At 36.4% G+C, this 20,964-nt stretch overlaps 1 protein-coding gene and 1 long non-coding RNA gene across 23 annotated transcripts in view; both read right to left on the minus strand.

Moving 5' to 3' along the window:
• Window positions 1–20,964, minus strand: part of sm (heterogeneous nuclear ribonucleoprotein L) — a 198,271-nt gene that overhangs the window by 105,174 nt on the left and 72,133 nt on the right. For 20 of the 22 annotated variants that reach the window (XM_070210330.1, XM_070210333.1, XM_070210328.1 and 17 more), the window contains exon 3: window positions 2,028–2,165. The exons of the other annotated variants lie outside the window; for them this stretch is intronic. In XM_070210330.1, coding sequence (XP_070066431.1) covers window positions 2,028–2,165 — 138 coding nt within the window. The remainder of the gene's footprint in view (window positions 1–2,027; window positions 2,166–20,964) is intronic. 22 annotated transcript variants of the gene reach the window in all.
• On the minus strand, window positions 2,285–3,185 carry LOC138911412 (uncharacterized). Its single transcript, XR_011417018.1, has 2 exons — window positions 2,594–3,185; window positions 2,285–2,530 (listed from the first exon to the last, which is right to left on the minus strand). It is a non-coding gene; the product is annotated as an uncharacterized lncRNA (long non-coding RNA).

A 20,964-nucleotide genomic window follows, 5' to 3' on the forward strand; every position in this document is an offset into this window, starting at 1 on the left:
TATAGAGACCAATTGTATGTATATAAACCGCTATGAATGTATTTATGTATGCATGTATGTATGCATGTATGTATGTATGCATGTATGTATGTATGCATGTAGGTATGTATGCATGTATATATGTATGCATGTATGTATGCAATTCTGCATGTATGCATGAAGACACGCATGCATGTAGAATGTCTACATGTATGCATGCTGCATGTATGCATGCAGACATGTATGCTATATACATATGAACATGGATGCATGAATGTATGCATATGTGTATGCATGTATGTCTGCATATATGTATGTCTGACGACTGGCACAAATAATTTGCAGTTTTACAGTTTTTCAGCGCTTTTATGCTGCATGTTTTCCACTTCACAGGATTTTATGTGCCACACTACGCTCAGCTCAAGTGTTGGAAAATACAATTGCCAGCACACATGCCACATACACTGAGCGAAAAAAAAACACGTTTCCGCATTTTTGTTGTTGTTATAGGTTTTTTTTTTTGCTACTGCTGTTGCTTTTGTTTGTGTTGTGCCGCCAAATGTTTTGCCTTTGCTAAAAAGACAAACTGTGTCAGTGCGGGCCAACAAAAGTGTGAATATGCGTATCATGTATACCCTGTGCAGCAACAGTGTTGGGCATATTTGTGAGGATGCATCTTACGTTAAGTTGTAATGTACATTTTCCAAATGGGTTCTTCATATGAAAGTGAAAAACGTATTTAAAAATACAGAGCTTTCTTAAATTTCGATAAAGCCAAAAACCTTGAAAACCCTTTAAAATTGTCTACAGCTCATGGTTTAATGCTTTAATTTTACAGGGCATTTAAAAATTCACCTGAATTATGATTTACTTAAGATTCTTAAATGCACATATATGTAACTGCAGTCGTTTTCTTCAATCTGTAACTGAGCTGGGCCTAAAGTTTTTTTTTGTTTGCAGCATGGCAAACACTTGACTACTTTATGCATTTTTTATGCTTTTTTGTTGCAGTGTTTTTTTGTAATTGTTGTTGACTTTGTTGTTGTTGTTGCTGCTGCTGCTGCTACAGCTGCAGGTTGTTGCACGTCTAACAATGCACTCGAGCTAAAAACTCAGCTACACAAATGCTTAAGCGAAATCTGTATGTGTTTGGGCTATTGCTTATTTGTTGTCGCTTTAATGTCACACAAATTCTAGTTGAAACCCAATATATATATATATATATATAGATGTATGTCCAGCAAGCCACAGAGCGAGCAGTCCCCAAGTGTTCACAAAAGACACAGACACACACACGTGCCGCAAAGCCAATGAAAAATCCTCTATAATAAAAAATAACAACAACTTGAAGCGCCCTCAAGCTGCCACTTCTTAAGCACGCCAAAGAGGCAACAGTGTGGCAAATAACTGTTGTCACACCAAAGACCATACACACACACACACACACACACACATCTAACTATACATATATATTTATAGATATATGTGTGTATATATCTCCTTGTTGAGCTCTGCTCAAGTGTGTGACAAGTTTTTGCAGCCACTCACAACAAATTGCCATGGATTTCAGTTTTTCATCGCCTTGCCAAAAACTTTGCTACCAAATGGCTTAAAAAGTGTAATGGAACTATAATCGACAGGCAAATACCCTGTAAAAGAAAATCTTTACATACACAAGTGTGCACACACTTTAAACTAACTTTTGCGATATTTTCCAACCTCAGATTCTTTCCTAAAAACATATTCCTAATATACCAAATATTCAAGACTGATTCTGAGTTCACACAGAAAGTTTAATATACATAATTCGAGCTACCGTCGGCTCATTCTGTATCTATAACAAGCCCCTTTTTGGCAAACACTTTATGATTACAGGGTATACATAAAAGATTGTGTGCTTTAAGGCTCAGACTAGGAATGAGCAACAACAATGGCGACAATAGCAACACAAGATGTTTAGAAATATAGTATATGAAATTAAAAATGATGTACATAGTATATATATATATATATAATATGTGTATATAATAATTTTTGTGTGTACTTACAACTGTGATGGGATAGAAAGGATTTATGATGGTGAAGAGTAGAATGTGATTTGGCCGTGTAGTCTCAGGACGCTTTCTCCTTAGGTCGTCGTTTGACTTGTTCAGTAGTGCTTGCTGCTGACTCTGATTTTGTGTGGACTGTAAATAGTAATATATATATATAGATATATAAGTATTTGATATAAGTGTGAATGCAGGTTTATTAGGTTTATATAGTAAAGCTAACAAATAAAAAGACAACATGTATGCATATAATATACATTTAGATATATCTCGGTGCTCCGATTTAGTTTATTTTGACTCAAAACATAATAAATTTCGTATATACAAAATTACAAAATTGAAACTAAATTAACGCATGTGCCTCAAACTCCTTCGTCACATAGGTGCCCAGCAGAAAGATGATTGAAGATTTAAAAACCATGCGATAAAAACTGTTCCGATTTAGAATTTTATATATATTCGAGCCAATTGCTTTACACTGGTCCACATAATTAAGAAAGCTGCAATAGTTTTGCGATTAGACGAGGTGAACAGGAGAAGATTTTCTTTATTTAATTATTTACCGCGTTACAGCGAACATCGTGGCTTGTTTTTATTTACTTTATACTTTCTTGTTTGTTTTTTTTTTTTGTTTGAAATTTTGCACAAATACACTTACGCGTTAGCTTAAATTTTCTGAGTAACTGAACAATTTTCGTTTGTCTTTGTTTGAACATGTACTTAAACGTGACTTGTAAATCGTAGCATTGGAGATTTCAAAATATTTTCGTTTGACCTCACAGCTCATAAAATCCAAATACTTTTATACTTTATACGCATTCCTCAATTCAGTTTTCTCTCAACTAAGAAATCAATGCATTAAATGTCTTTGGCCATTAGTTGCCAGACCTCATGTCAAACCAGCTGCCCGCTCGCTGACTGCCTGTCAAATGCTGTGCACAACACATTTTCAATGGCCCAAAATGCAAGTTGAGCCAGCTAAAACGAATTGATTTTTCAGCTTTTCAAATTATTTTCGACTTAAATGCTGTTGGCTATTTATTTGTGAAAAATTCAAGTCAAAATAAAACAAAGTTTGCGCATAAGTTTTTCACGTTAATTGACGCTGTCAGCGAAATGCGTGCAAAAATAAAACCTAAATAATAATAATAATAATAATAATAATAAGTAAAATAACAGCAACAAAAAGTAGGGCTTTCGATTGTTGTTGCGGGCTCGCATAATTTGTTTGAGGGGACTCTATAAATAATTGCGGAATTTAGGTAAAACATGTACATGTCACGTTCAAATGTCAATCAACGCTTGCGAGTTGCACCGCCAGGACGGACGGGCGCAAGAGGCAAACATTTTCAAATTTCGCAGGTGAGAAAAATGCTAGTACGCTGTTGTTGCACATGCAAGAGAAACTAACGTGTGGGAGAGAGCGTCAGGTGAGGTGAGGCAGGAAGTGAGGTGTGTTAAGTACACATGGACAGGTGGCGGCTGATTGGTGGAGCCGGCGAAGCTTGTTTTTGGCCTCATAGACTTGACACCAAAATGCCAGACATGCGCCGATATTCGCGCTAATTAACTGGGGCATATGCCAGGAAATGCTGAAAATGTAGCTGTACATGAATGTATATTTGCTCACGTGAAGCTGCTGCCATTTTGTATACCCTGTATTGTAACTAGAAAATGAAATAATCAAAATAAATGACAATTCCAAAAGCTCATAAATGATAGCGCACTTAACCAGCAAAGTTATGCCAGCATTAAGGGTCTAGGCCTTCTTTAAAATACCCTAGACTATGGCATAGAAATATAGAAAATCAGAGGAAAATAAATAGAGAGACCAACATTCTGAAAATGAGTTATATCTACCTCTAGCTAATTTCCTTTCATTTTATCTTATCTTTTTCGAAAAGTCATGTCAGGAAATGTATGACTATACTATACACAGGATCATTTTTGTAGTCAATCTTCACTTACTTTCAATCTTTCTGAAAGCAAAAGACTTGCTCACTTATTTCCTTTTAACTTTCATGGCAGCTAGGGTATATCAAATACTTGCTTTATCTTATTTTCTTTAGTAACTATTATTTAAAAATAGACGCGTAGTACTTAGTATGGATAAGATACAAATCAGTTCCTATGTACACACTACATACACAAACGGAAGGTTTATGCCTGCATGGGGTTCACAGCAGATCCTAGGGTATCCTAAGAGCCGATTTCATTTTCTCTAATTAACATATGTTGTTTATTACCCTCCGTTAATATCAGCTCGTAGGGTATTAATATTATATCAATATAATATTGATCACTTGCGTACGCCTAAAATTTGGGGCAACCTAAGGTTCGTATCAGATTCTAAAATATCTTTAAGAAACGCATCATCTCATATTTCCTAACTAATTGTATTAATTTTTTATCGAACCGTCCTTTTATGTTAGATCCTAGGGTATCTTTAAGATTCCTTGCCCGTCTAATTTTTTCTATTTGTATCTTTTTTTATGCATGTAATGCAGTTCTTGCATAACATTTATTTATTTTTTTTTTTTCCCTGAACAGCAATTCATTAACTAATTAGCGTTTGTCTTGATTAACTTTCCAACACCATTTTTCAGCTCCTCCAGCGTTTGCTGATTTTTGTTTTCCGCTGTTGCTGTTGCTGCTGTTGCTGCGACTTTTGATGCCACTTTCACGTGTAATTTTTTGGCTTTTTATTTTAGTTAATTTACTGCATTTTTCACAACATTCCCGCCAGCTCGAGTCGAGCTCACTTAACCTTTCTTTTTAACATATTATTTTATTTTATTTTTTTGCGCTGCTTTTAAGTAGCTCCCAGTTGAAGTTTTGGTTTCTTTCCCTGGGCTTGCAATTAGGTTAATGGATCGCTGGCTGCTGCTCTGACGCATTCTTAACCACCCAAAGCTGTAGCTTTAATGAGCCAAAGGGTTGAGCACGAGCTTCACCTTAATATCACGCGGGGCTATCCTAAGGTCACGAGCGAGCTTGTAAATTGCTCAAATTAATTGACATACTGACAGCTATGGCTCACATAACGAAGCAGTTGAGTATTTAGGCAGCGTGTTCTGCAGCTTGTCAATTGAATTTCTTAAACTTCGACAAGGATTGTGTAAAGAGAAACAATCGGGATATTTTCATGAAATAGTGTTTTAGCTAATTTTATAATTGAGTTTTTAAAGCCATCACTCGAATTATTTATAATAAATATTATGTTGTTACAACTCCAGGTTACTCAAATTTTTATTTCGATTTTATTATTAATCAATCTGAATAAAAAATTAATTTTTTGTAATGAATCAATTTTCTAAAATAGATTTTTTTGCAAATCAATCTTAATATTTTTAGCAATTGGTTTTAGCTAATTTTCTCATGAAGATCCTAAATGAAACCAATTGAAAAATGTGTAGAAATAATTTATAGCTAATATTTTTAGTTAGGAATTGATCACAATATTTCTAGAAATAGCTTAGAGCCAATTTTCTAATTCAGATTCCGTAAGAAATCAATAGGAAATTGTATAGAAAAAGATACAGCTAATTTTCTAATAGTTCTCGTAGTATTTTGGAGATTGATATGTACACATATTATTCCTTGAGGATACATGCATTATTCCTTAAGGATTATACATGCTAAACTCTTTAGATGTAGTATACATAGCTCTTTGACTCTCATTAAACAACAATTTTTGTTTAGTTTCATTTAGATATCTCACAAGAAGCCTCAAGTACAAAGAGTTTATCATGTGCCGCACAGCATAACGAACTATCATTATTGGCAATTTTCGAATATTTCCACACACACAGAAATTTCCCAATGAGCCCACAAAATATGTATTTACCTTGTAATATAATCTAGCAAGCGTCAAGCAGCAGCGCGAGGGGTTTCAATCAAAAAAAAAAAAAGGAGAAGTAAGCAAGCAAGAACAAAAAATCTCAAACGCTCTTGACGCACAATTTGTATGTTGAAAAGACCAAGGCGAGTCTAGAAAACATTTGTTTTCTGTCAAATTTGCCTTTAATAATAATAAAGATCATATATTTTGCTGTGCGCACAACGCCCACCCGCAAGGAGAAGACGACGTTGACACTGGAAACTGTTGATTAAATTACAGAAAGAAAAAAAAAAGAATTTAACTAAGTGGAAACTGTAAGCGAAATGATTGATGGATGTACGCCTGACCGGGTTTGGGCTTAAGTGCATGGCAAGGAAAAAAAAATATGATTTCAAATTTGATTTTGTTTTATTTATTCTCAATTTTTGTTTGCGGCTGCTATTCGAAAAGTTGTTCTATTCGTAATTTGGTTTTCCTTTTCTATTCTGAAAAGCATTTGAAACATTTCTGGCACAACGGCGCGAACGATTTGAAAATAGCCGCGCGGACGGTCGCCGCGACGGTGTCGCGGCTGCATACCACGGCGCATTTCAACTCGAACCGCAACGAAATGAAGATGAATTACCCGCGAGCTATTCGCCTAGGGTCTGCAACGACAGACAGACGGACATATGGACACACGAATTGTCGGACGCACTCTATGTGACGGGGAACAGAGCAGTGCAAATAAGTTTTGCATCGAGCTAAAAAAGATTTTGCACTCACAGTTGATCAAATGGTCAACAAAAAAACACGCTATAAAGTGCACGGCGACATATCCAACGGATACAGCTAAAAAGATACAAATACAAGCGACAGCTAAAGATACAGATACATTTACAATATGCTTAAATGCATCTTTGCCAAGAAATTTAAAAGAAAAGCAAAGAAAACTTGCGTCGAGTTGAGTTGCAAGTTGAACTGCAGCAAGTTGAATTGCGAAACCTCACAGATAAAGAATCGAGCCAACATAAATAGCCAAAGATATATGGGCAAAGAGTCGGTCTATCATGCTGTCAGTGCGCTTGATGTATTGACATTCATCAAACTGACTTGGAGAATATGCAGAGATCTATATAGATCTATATATTGATTTATAGACGGCACATGAAAATTGCGAGGTGCAAATTATTTATGGGCGAAGTGCGAGAAACGCATTCGATGAGAAACAAAAGGCAATCATTATAAACCTGAGCTGAACAAGAGTTTACAGATTATATTTATTTATTTATTTTTTATTTGATTATGTTCATTCAAGGTAATTTTCAGATACACATTCGGGATTCTGGTATTAAAACAAATTATATAGATAGCTCAATAAGAAAAATTAAACGTCATTATATTCAAACATTGGCGGATCCGTTAGACAAACCTTTATACGATTCTTCGTCTACTTTCAACAAAAAATCGTTGCATTAAATGTTGCAGCCCATTAGACTTGCCACAAGGCAGCGAAACCCCTGATGCCGCACATCTGCTGGCGACTATCTCAATAACTGACATATTGGGTGAAGGACTGATTGACTGACTGACTGATTGACTGACTGATTGACTGACTGACGACGCAAATGCTGTCGCGCTGCTGTTGCAGCTAGCCGCCGCATGCTAGGCACATGTTGCTGCCCTTCATTTTGATAGGCAACGCCGCCCAAAAATGTTCAAATGCAAATATTTATTTTTTATTTATTTATTTTGTTTTTTTTGGCTAGAACTGCGTCAGGCGACAGCAACACGCGAGGCAGGCGGCATTTGTTACTCGCAATTAGTTGCACTGTATTTTGCCAGCAGACACAGCATGCATCAAACTGTGCCCCTGTGCCTGCCCCTCGAACGAGCAGCATACATACATATGTGCGCGTGCGAGACGAGGCCGGCAAATGTCGAACGAGTATTGCACATGAAATGCAATTTACAAAATGTTTTCTTCAACGTTTGCATTGCGAAATTTAATTAAAACACAGCAGCCGCCGCAGCAACAACAACGACAACAACAATGAAATTAAATGCTGCAGTTGAGTGAGCGACAAGAGCGCCTGTTGGACTCACAAGTTTGTCTGCCTGCTGCCTGCAGCCTGCGTGCATTGGGCAACTGTATTTGGCCAAGTCTCTGCGTATTGGGCCAAATAAAAAACATCAAAAAGTCCAAGTCAAGTGGCAGCAGGCCAGCCAGACAAACACACAACACATCCCGAGTGAAAAAGAAAAAAAAAGTAAATAATAATTTTCACAAAATAATGAAGCAATGTGTAAGTTGTGTAAACGCAGCCGCATTCGCATCTGTAAGATACAAAATTTGTACAAACCAGGCAACTACTTGCTGTGGCATCCATCAATCATGTATGGGGCCAAGATTTTAGATCTTCAAACCTTTTAAACAATATCAGGCAAGAGTTCGTTTCGCATTCTATTGGCATTGCTCAGCTTTGCGCAAATGCTGTATCAACTTGTGTGTGTGTGTGTGTGTGTGTGTGCGTGTGTGGCCAGAACACGTCAGAGCGTATTGGCCCGCGGATCTCATCAATGACATAAGTACAATATGTGCACACACACACATTAATCTATCTATTTGTACACTACACACACACGTGCACCACACCTAAATGTAGCTGTATCTTTTGTATTTGTATCTGTATCTTTTTTAGTTTTTGGCACAAATCTTTTTGCTGCTACTTGGTAACAACTAACCCCGCGCCCTGTACCGCTCCTCAGCCGCACATTCGCAATGTGCTGTTCCGGCCAGTTCATTTCTTATCTAAGTCGGCAATGCTCATTAGTCACAGCATGGGGGCGTTGTGGTATTGGAGCGGGTAGGGGGTGGGGAGGTAACATTACCCCGCAACGCGTGAAGCATTGAAAATTGTCATTAGTTCAACGTTTGATTTTCTTCTTTCATTTTGTTGCCATTTTTTTTTTTTTTGTTTTGTAGCTCGTGTCGCAGTTTCTTATCCGCGTCCCGCGTACCCGCTCATACCCTCACTTTAGCTGTCTGCCATCACACTTGATTTTTGCGAAGGGTGTGCGTGTGTGTGTGTGTACGACATGCGACAATTGTGCTGTTTGTGTTTGGCTTTTCAAATGATTTTCAATTAGAGTTCACAGATTGCCAACACATTTTTCTTACGAGCAAAAGGCGTGCAGAGCTTAAGATTGTCTCTGCGCTTGCCACAATTGGGATTTATGTGGCGGCTTAAGACCCACCATTGATGAAGAGGTTTACGAGTTGCGATAAATGAAGAATGGGCAAAAGTTGGCTTGATGCAAGGAACATCAACAGATAGAGCGATGAAAGATGGAGAAAGAGTGATGTAGATGGAGAGAGAGCAATAAAGAGAGTGAGAGAGAGAAAGATAGAGGGAGAGAGAGTGGAGAATAGAGATGGACAGCGGAGAGCGAGAGCGGAGAGGAAGAGTGGAAGATAGAGATAGTGAGGAAGATTGTGATGAAAAGAGAGAGAGAGAGAGAGAGAGAGAGAGAGAGAGAGAGAGATACCAATGGAGATGTTAATAAAGATATATAAATATATAAAGAGAGAGATAGCAGGAAATGGATCTCACGTGAAAACTAAAATCTCATTTTTCAATATTTTATTTTCCACACGTAGTTTTGATCCCTAAACTTTGCGCTTAGCCCACCAATAATAAATATTCAAATTTATCAAGAAAAAATTTAAAATAAATACACTATTTTTAAGAAAATTAATTTAAGGTTAGTTTTTTAAGTTACATTAACAAAATAGCTACAAGTTTTTACTCAAACAAAGAAAAAGAGACTTCAAAATGAATTGTAAAAGAAAAACTTAAAACAAGAGCTAAACACACAAAGTAATAGGAATAACAACAATAGACACGTTATTTATAAACAAAGATAAGAGAAACTGGTAATGCAAAGCACATTAAACGAGCCGCAAGAAAGTACAACCCCGCCTCAGTTCTATTAATATAAACAAAGTCGAAGACAGCGACCCTTTTTGCCAAAAAGGTCACTCAATTACAGACACGGCATAACTTAACCCCTTGACCGCAGGGGGTGACCACAAAAGAAAGCAAAAAAAAAAAAAAAAAACAGAAGAAAAATTTAAAAAAGAAAAACAACTCGCGAGTGCACGACTAGGCAATACCCTTAGCCCTCTTCTATCAACACCTTTACCTTTACTTCAATACAAATCAATTGATAAACCACAAAGTTAAAAATCAAAATCATCTCTCGATAGCTTTAAAATGAAAGATACTTCACCAAAGAGATTTGCTCAAAATACATCGATATTTATCGATTGCTTAAGTTAAGTTATCGATCATTGGAAAAAAGCTCGCACTAGGCGGGCACTAGGAAGACACGTTCACATTTCTAGCTTTTATAGGTTATTAGACAGCCGGACAGCAGTAGAGACAAACAGACGAAGAGACAGACAGGCGGAAGGACAGATAGGACATACCACGATCGACTATTGATTCTGATCAAGAATATACGCTATGGCATCCGGAAATGCTTTATTCTGCCTGCACACAACCATCATGCCCTTTTTACACATTTTCAATGGGTATGCAAAAAAAAAAAAACTTGTGTGTGCAGAGATGGTCTCGCCAGGCCGCAGACAAGCCCAAATCCACCCACCCACCCAGCAACCGACCCATGCCCAGCCATAAATCCATCCATCTTTTCAACAAAAATTTTCTTTCCTTTTGCTGTGTTTTTTTTTTTCTGTTCTATTTGTTGTTTGCTGTTTGCTGTTGATTTGCGTTTTCGTCATTTTGATGTCAGTTCACTTGACGTGCACAGAAGAAGGGGAAGAAGAGACAGCAGAGGCTGAGGCAGCGTCCAGCATGTGAGTCCCTCTATATAGACAGGCAGGCCTGAGGCAGGCGTTGATCACTTCTGACAACAGACTTTATCCCTTTCTCTAATGCCCCCCCTCCCCCTCTCTTACCTATCCTTCTCACTCCCTCTCTCTCTCTCTCCCGCTGCCTTTGCCTCAGCGTCTGCTCTTGTAATTTATGTGGAAAATTCTGTCGTGGCGCACGGCGCAACATAAAACAATTTTCATTTCGTACACGCATATATATATATGTGCCTCTGCTTCTTTCTCTACATGTGCTGCTTCCTCTTGCTGTTTTCTTCTTTTTTTTTTTCCTTTTCTCTTCGCTTAATTTACGCGCCGCTTTTCATGTGAAAATCTTTACTAATTCGTCTGCTGGTTTTGCTTTTCATAATTTTTATTTATGGAAAATGCTTTTAAAACCGCATAAAAATGCCTGCCCATCTATGTGTGTGTGTGTGTGTATATGTAAAAAATTGATTTGCTGTGCCTCAGACAACAAAAAATAAAATAGTATCTGCCAGATACAATAGCTAATTGAGCTACACATTCGCCCACAAATCATTTAATTAAATTTAATTAACTAAAATTCGACTAAATTATGCATTTTGTTGTTGTGGCTGAGTAGCTGGAGCAGCAGACAGCGGGGAGGGGGGCAGACTGTCAAGGGGCAGGGGAGCAGGGAGCAGGGGGCAGGGGGCAGTGGCACAACACAAACTAGGAAAATTATAGTGAAACGTCAACGCAACAAATCTCCCAGATTTTCACACAATCTGTGACTGTCATGCGTTGTGGCAAAATGTGTTGGAAAGCGGGGGCAGGGGCAGCTGAGATGGTAGCTGACCTTCTCCTCAACCCGGTGGGCGGCGAGGGGCAACAATTGAAAATTTGCTGTGAGTTGTTTTCTCTTCATACGATAATTTGCTGCCGTTATTGTTGTAGTTTCTGTTGAACTCAAGGTGTTTCAATTTGTTTGTCCATGAATTTCCTTCTTTTTTTTTTTGTATATATATTTATTTTTTAGCATTTTTACGTCAACGCCTGAAAAATGCGCTCTATATTTGACAAAAAAAAATACACAAAAAAAAGAAGAACACCCGCAACATCTACGTAATTGAACTACCTCATGAGATTTTTGTTTTATACATAATTTTGTGGTCTGACAGAAATTGAGCATAACGGATCATGTTGAAGCATCTTATATAAATCTTTTAGGCACGTGTCGGCGCGTCCACTTTGAAAATAAATGTGACAGAATGGAAATATGTGACTACAATAATGATATGTGACTAAATAGTCTATATATATACAAATACTATATATACTACAATACAATAGTTTAATATTATATATACTATAACATATATATACATTTATCTATAGGTCAATTGTGCTGTCTCTAGATTGAATAGCTGCAGTAAAACATATCGGTATATATATAAAACTCAATATACATAAGCTTATATTATATTATATTCAGTGCCTTTTATTGATTGTAAGAACTGCATTAATATTTTTCTTTATCTTGATCATTAAACACTTTATATCATCAGCTACATTATTTATATATATTATAATCGATATACATTATATGTATACAAATAAGTTATTTAGATATTTATGTGAATCTCAGATAAACCTTTTACAATACAGCTGCATTAAAAATCCTCTACATTCAACCCCATATAACCATATTGAATCCCAAAAATCCTACCGTATTAATCTCTTATAAACTCACGTCTAGATATCTCACGTAAATTATTTATATCGTTTAAATTTTCAATTTTCCTACGATCTAGATACGGCTACAGGCCGGAATACATTTTTAGCCCCTTATGGTCTTTCACTCTAGGCTCTCTGCCAATTTCTATATATATATATTTACAGATATATAGCTTTTGTGGCAACAATATTTGATTAAGTTAAATGCTACGTTAATGGATATCAAAGCGAAAAATTCTTGAAAAATTCCAAAAATTTAATGCTCAATTATGAATGGATTTATTTATGTTTTTTTTTTTTTTTTTATTTAATCGTGTGTATCGCTCAAGTGTTGCTCGGTCTAAGTAAAATGAATCTTTTGAGTTGCTTACAAATTCCTGCATTAGACGCAGTCTTATCGTAAGAGCTTTCTAATCCGCAGCTGTCTCGTTAAAACATCAGTTTACATGAATCTGCCACCTTGGGCAAATCTTGAAAATCTTTATTTAATGCGCTGCTTTCTTTATTTTGGAGTTGATCATTTGCATTGCCCACTTGGCAACTTAAACAACCACTAAACCACACACAAATACACACACTCACACACACACACTTGTCAGTGCGCAGAGCCATAACGACGGCACACAAACATTTTCCGGGAAAATTTCTGCTCCGAAAATACATTTTGCGGCAAGTGGAAAACAGCTCAAAAAATATAGATATACATATATCTGTGTGTGTGTGTGTGTGTACTTCATGTTGTGCTGTGTGGAAAATTTATAACAAAAGCAATTGCAGCGCTATAAAAATTACATTTAGCCACAGCTCCGACATAGACCCATAATAAACAACACCACCTGCGACGATGGACGAGACGGACGACTGAGTATGCTAGCAACAGCAACAACATCTATCCGACTCCCTTCTTGCCAGCCGCCCGCTTTCATCTTTCGACACCCACTTTAATAGCCCCAAAAGTGCGAAACGCGTGCTGCTCCCCCAAGGAGCACACGTCGAAAGGGGGGAGAGGCGCCTCGGCATGATTTCACTGCCCGCCGGAAGACTCGGCCACATAACGCTGGGCAAATATTTACTTTTCTTGTGCAGCCGCAACAAAATTAGGTTTCCAGCTCAGAACTGGTATTCGTGAAGCCAAAAGCCGATTAACAAAAAAAAAAAATGGGAAAGTAAGGATATCTGCGGCATGCCGTAGATTAACTACTCTTCTAGACATTTGTCTTTGCAAATGTGTGATTTTAATGGAAATATTTTGGAAAATATACAAGAACCCACTTCGCCCTTTCACTGAGCGTTCCAATGCCCGCTTTATGGTCAAGGTATCTTGATAAACAAAGAAGTTTTCTATGCAAGAGTCTACTTTTCGATCAGTATCGATACTTCCCAAAGCAGCTTTATAATATGGTATTCCGATCCTTTAGGTTCCGACATATATAGCGAGACGACCTTAAAACTGAAGAAACACAGAGATCGACAGACGGACAAGATAAGCTATGTCTCGACTCGTCTATTGACGCAGATCTAGAATATATATAGGCTCTATAATGTCTCCACTTCTATGTGTGGCACACTTCATGACAAAATCGTAATACCCTCCAGAAGGGCATTTAAAAAAGATGTGTTAATCATCGCACAAGAAGCAGAGCAAAGTGCAGACACACGCCCACACACCTGATAGCTACAACTGTGCCTCAACTTGCATTAAATATTTGTTTGTCAGCAAATTTGCCAAAAAGTTTTTAACTCTTTATATGTTCACTCTCCCCCCCCCCCTTCCCCCACACCGTTGGTTGACCCTCAACTTGTGCTGCAAATTAACACATGTCTCTGTTTGTATATTTACTTTTATTCAATTTTGACTTTTGTTTGTTTTATTTTCATTTTTTTTTTTTTTTTGCTGCAACATTTTTCCAGCTGTTGTTGTTGCCATTGTTTTTATCAATATTTAAACATACTTTTTTTTTTTTGGTGTGCTTCAACTTTGCGGGAATCGTTTAATTTTGTGTAAAGCAGACGTTTACTTATGCTGTGGGTTATTGTAAATATCGCAGATAGACCAGGGGAACGTAGTGAATGGCATTTTAATAGATTTTGTGGGCTGAAAAGTTGGTAAAACGTTTGAAAAAAAGATTGCAGTAGCCTGCTTATGGATCGGGAATGAAATCAAAGATTAGGTTTTGTTTATACTGAAGTTATCGGCTTTCAGTCTGAAAATGAACAGCAAGATATTAACGCATGCGCGGCTTTGTTAATTGTACATCGGACTGGCAAGAGAGAAGTCGCTGGTTCAAATTCAGCAGATATTGCCTTATTGAAGCTATGAACATAATTTAAGCAATGGAAACTTCATTACATTATTATATGTTATAAAACCTATTGCGAATATGGCCAGAGGAGAAGTCGCTGGTTCAAATTCAGCAGCGAATGCATTATTGAAGCTAAGAACGAGCTCTAAGCAATGAAACTTCTATTGCCATATTCTATTATAATATAGAATACCTTTTTAAATAAATAGTGAAACAATGGATGCATATTTTCTTAAATGTTCTTCAATTTGCCATGTAAATGCCCATTTATTTGATAACGCTTCAAACAATAAGAAGCTAATAAATTGCATTCTTTGCTTAAAATGCATTCCAATGATTCCACACAAACCCAAATCCGAAAAACTCTGCTCTATCAAAATATTTAACCCAACTATGCAGCAAGCACTTCATGTTGGGCACTGCGTAGAGCATTTTATGGCCGACTTTTATTTAGCCCACATATTTGGCATTTTATGCGCACATATATATACATACAAATTTATATATATATATTTAGATTGTTATTTTTATAGGTGTTTGTTTTGCATGCCAGTACGCTGTTGTTGTTGTAGCTGGTCTTGTGAAATTTTCTACTGATAACACCGCATTGAGCCGCAGCACAATTTAAATATTTTACGATAAAAAAAAAGAAAAATATAAAAAAAAGAACGAGAAGAGAAGTGAAATTTGTTGTTTGTTTCTGCTGCCGTTTGGTGTGAACGAACTGTCAAACGTTGTTTTCGCTGCAAAAGTGAGCTGGCTAAATAAATACCATATCTTTTATCTTTTATCTGCTTACAGGCAGAGCTTATAGAAAGCATTCGCCATGGTTGGCTGCATCAAATGCAATCAAGAGTAATAAAAACAAATAAAATGGGGCCAACGATACGGTATTCGTTATTTAATCGTATATAGATATATATATATATATATATATATCGCATGGCATTATATCGTAAACTTTAAACATATGTCGGCTATCAGACAATACTTAAGGCCTACTTTATCAAACGAAAACGTGAGCGTCGGCAAATTTAGCAATCGCTTCCGCTAACTACAACAAGCTCAGCAAGTGAATCCACTCGAAAACTTGAATTAAAAATTTAGGAGAATAAAACTATAGAGTTCGTAGAGCTTATTTGAGAAAGTTTAAGCACAAAGAAATTCCCCAAAATATATACTTCTTCAGTTTATCTAACCCAACTCAATTTATGTAAGTTTAGGGCACAGCTGAAGATGAAGCAAATATTTCCCTTTGATATTTGCTAATTTCACTTTCTAAATTACGAATTTGCGTGAAATTATAAATGTTCGGGATTGAATGTGATGTGAATGTGAAATAATTTTGATATTAGGAATTTTCACAAGGATTTGTGCTTAAATCGCTTTTAAAAAAACTTCGCTTATTTTTATAAATTAATTTAACCATAAAATTAACACATATTAATTTATTAAGAAAATTTTAAAAAATTAAGAAATTAATAAAAGTTTAATTTATAAAAAAAATCAGTCAAACTTCATTAAGGAGATTACTTAATTTTCATTACTAAATTAGTTAACGCAAATAAAAAATTAATTTATGTAATTAATTAATAATTTGTGAAAAATAATTAATTAATTTAGCTATTAAATGAATACTTTTGTAATGCAAAAAGATTGAAAGATTATATATGAAATGAAGTTTCATTACAAATCAAATTAAACAGAAAAATTGTCAAAGCTATTTATAACTTTAAAATCGTAAAAAACCCAAGTTCTGGCTGTCGCCTATTCCACAATTTTTTTTATCATTTCTTTCTGACACATTTTCAATAATAAACTGACATAATGAAACCAATGCAGTGTACTTAAATATATATTTTTTTTGCAAACATACCGACAATTAATTAACATCAAGCAACAACATTAAAACTTACCTAAAACGAGACAGAGAAAGAGAAGGAAAATTGGTATTAATAAAAGTTAATATTATTTAACATATGCTTAAATGCTAATAAACCATGTTAAACAGTTAACATTTCTATATATATATATATTTTTATAGTGATCCAATCAGCGCGACAATCGAATTACTATAATTAATCACGAAAATATATATATATATATATTTATTTATATATATGTAAAACCGAATTCCCGCTGACCTCAACAGTTAATCAATGCGGCACTTAGCGCAATATTTTGATTATAATTTTATTTATGAGCAGCCTTTTTTGTGGCATATTTGAAATGTGCGTCGCACGTTTGATTTTCATGCGGATGGCATTAATAACATGAATAAATAAAGTATATATTAATTAATCGCATTCGTAATCAATTGCAATTGCAGCCAAAAACCCCAAAAAGAATTTCATGAAAAAGTCTACCTTTATATAAATCAATGTTTTTCTTTCAATTTGTTTTTTTTTTATTGGCCATGATATTTTTTCTGCCAATGCAGCAATAAAAATTGTAAGCTGACAAAAAGCAGAAATAAATATACAGAAATCGCTTGAAAATAAATAAAATATTAAGGTAACATGCGACTGAATGGACTATGCGGCTGACAGATACCCTGCAGACGGGTCGGAGGGCATAGAAATGCTTAAATAGAGAGATGTCTAATAATATCAAACTATTCAGATAATAAAATATATAGAAAAGATATAAATTTAGTGGGCATAGTCAAAAATATATAGAGATAATTAAAAACAGGAAGCAAAGGATATATGGATGCAGATCAACTATATAAAAGCGAACTATATAGATAAATGTAAAAATAAATAGATTTTCATTTATAAACCTAGAAATGTAGGGATGACCATTCGATGGCCTTCACAAGCACTTGAGTTCTTTATGTTCATATTATTTTATTTAGAGAAATTGGTGAACAAGCGTAAACTTATGATTATTGTACATTTTCCGACATGTATTTCAAAGACAACGAGCAACAGCGAACACATCTTTTCATTGACTCTTCTAGCTTACAACTCAGCTTCTCCTTCTTGTATTTTTATCGATAAATCTATCGTTGATTAAATATCCATAGCAGGGTTGCATATGATAAGTGATTTTATATTACCAAATGAGTATAATGCCAACATTATACTCGCCTGTTTAATTTAACTGATTGTAAGTTCGACCACTCCTAGTTCTGTTTCCAACTCCTACACTCGGCCATCCTGACTCTTCATTCGACCCGAATGACGACTCTTCTGTTAAATTAGCATTTGGCTCCCATTTTTTCATGTATTCTGCTACAGTTGTAGTTTTCCCTGGACCTTCGTGGTCGCCTACCTTTTCTACGTCATATCTACCATGGTTTTGAATCTTTACTATTTTATATGGACCAAAGAATTTAGGTTTCAATTTTAAACCAGTACCATACTGTGTTCTCTTAATGGCTACAAGTTCGTTTATTTTATAATTGGACTCTTTTTTGCGATGTTTATTAAAAGATTTTCGGTTTTCCTGCTGTATTTTTGCTATATTTTGCCGCGCTTCTTTACGAACTTCTTCTCTTTCGTTACTTAGCTCCTCTATAGCAGCTTCTTCTAATAGTTCTTGCAAGTCCGATATTCTTTTAAGTTTCATCTCCACACCAGTCAACAATCTAAACGGTGAAACTTTAGTGCTTCTTGGCGGCGTACTGTTGATTGTTTGTTGAACGATATCAATATGCTTATACCAGCTACAAGGATTTTCACGACATAGTTTAGACAACATTGGTATTACGATTTTGTGTATACGTTCTACCTGGCCGTTTCCTCTTGGAACTCCTGTAGCTATCGTAAGATGCTGTATACCTTCTGTTTCACAGTACTCCTTGAACAGGTTTGAAACGAAAGCTGCACCCCTATCTGATATTATGCGCTTAGGATTTCCAAACACTGCTGCCTGCCGTCTTAGTCGATCTACAACTCCTTCTGCGGTGGTATTTTTTGTTGGATAGAGCCAAACAAATTTTGAAAACGCATCGACTATCACTAGAATATAGTTATAGTTTTTACTTGTCTGTTCTATTGGACCGACATGATCCACATGGTACGTGCCTAAGGGCTTGTCTTCTTTGTCAATTGGTGCCAAAAACCCTTCTTTCTTGCCTGATTTGCTCTCAGATATTATGCATTCTACGCAACTTTTTACAATTTTTGGCACTTTTGACGATAGCTGCGGAATATAGAATGTCTTCTCGATTGCTTCTTGAGTTCGTTTCGCTGAGAAATGCCCTTGCTTGTGTGCAATTCTTATGATTTCGTCTTCCATCAGCGATGGTACTACTATAAGTTCCTTGATGGGATCCTTGTATAAAATACCATGCCTAACATAAAAATCTTCGTATGTGCTACAATCCAAAACAGTTAGCACCGCTCGGACCCAATCATCTCTCGCTTGTGCTTGCTGCAATCTGTGCTGCAGTGAGTCTTCAAGCATAAGACAAGATACGCGGCTTAAAGCATCAACATGCCTCATTTTGCTGCCATTTCGATGCTCAATACTGTAGTCAAAATCTTGAAGGAAGAGTGCCCAACGCGAGACTCTCAATGGAATATCTCCACGTTTTTTCATGGTCAAAGCGAAAGCGTTACAGTCGGTCACAATCTTAAATTTTATGCCAAGTAAGTAAACGCGCCACTTTTTCAAGGCCTCGACTATAGCCAGCACCTCAAGCTCATAAGAATGATACTTCTCTTCTGAGGGTTTTGTTTTCCGACTTAAATATTGAATTGGATGCAACAATTGATCGTCCGAGTCTTTTTGCAAGAGTACACCACCATAACCATTCATTGAGGCGTCCGTATGCACTTCAGTCTTGGCTTTCGGATTATATAATCGCAATACTGGAGTACTAACTAATGCTGATTTTAATTGCCTGAATGCGACTAGTTGTTCTTCATCAACTTTAAATTGCACGTCTTTCCGTAACAAATCGGAGAGCGGTTTGGCTATCAGCGCATAGTCTTCTACAAAGCGCCTAAAGTACGATGTTAATCCGAGAAAACGCTGCAAACTCTTTCGGTCATGCGGTATAGGAAAATTTTGAACTGCCTGGGTTTTTCTTGCAGATGGTCTTATTGTGCCTCCCTGTATAACGTACCCTAAAAAGTCAACTTCCTTCATGAGAAACTGGCACTTGCTCCACTTAATACGCAAGTTAAACTCTGCTGCTCTGTCCAGTACGCGCTTTAACTTTTGGATACCTTCATCTATATCCTTGGAGGGAATTATAAGATCATCCATATAAGTTACGACTGTACCATCCTGTACCAGATCTACAAGAATTGCATGAATGAATCTGGAAAATACAGCTGGGGAGTTCGATATTCCAAAAGGGACGAACAGGAATTCATATTGCCCTGCACTTGTTACAAATGATGTAAATTTTCTCGAATTTGGCTCAATTGGAACATGAAAAAATCCGTTTGCGAGATCAAGTGTAGTAAACACACTTTGGCCCTGCAATCTCTCAATCACATCGTCTATTAAGGGCATTGGAAAATTGTCCCTCGCGATCTTTTCGTTTAAACGCCTGTAGTCACAGCACAATCTTTTGGTACCATCTTTTTTCGGAACGAGGACAACAGGAGATGCATACTCCGATGTACTTGGCTGTATGATCTTTTCTTCTAGCCAAGTTTTGATTTGCGAATCGACAATAGACTTGTCCGCATGTGATATGCGCCTTGGGCGTTCGAAAACTGGACGCTCATCATTTAACAAAATTTTCATTTCAATTGGACATTTCTTCTTCATTTCAGGTGAATAGTTTTTAATTATTGCTTGAACTGCGTCTGCAACAGGTTTTTCTAAGTGATGTAGATCGATCTCAGCCTCCTGATTTTCTGCAAAAAAGCATACATCTTTGAATTCTTGTAAAAGCTCTATGTCTGGCTTCTTATTTTCGACAGTATCTTCTGTTATTGTTGATGTCTTGTCAATTACTCTCTCGTTTGCATTGTCCTTCACTTTGGGTCGAAATTCTACGAAATTTTCCGATACTATTAAGTCCGCTTGCTTCAATACGCTGTTTCCTATTACAGCTGAGTATTGGATGTCGTCTCTGCTCGTAACATGAAAGGTTATATCCAGTAAGATACCATCAACTTCGACTTGAGTGACAAAGCTTCCCAGTGTATTTAGCTCACTATTACAGATACCAACAAGACACTGTTTTTCATTATTCAGTTCAACTTTTCCTAGCTCTTTAAGGATATCATCGCGTATCAGACAGAGGTC

The sequence above is a fragment of the Drosophila virilis genome, chromosome 5 (genome assembly GCF_030788295.1).
Source record: "Drosophila virilis strain 15010-1051.87 chromosome 5, Dvir_AGI_RSII-ME, whole genome shotgun sequence".
NCBI classification, from domain to species: Eukaryota; Metazoa; Arthropoda; class Insecta; order Diptera; family Drosophilidae; genus Drosophila; species Drosophila virilis.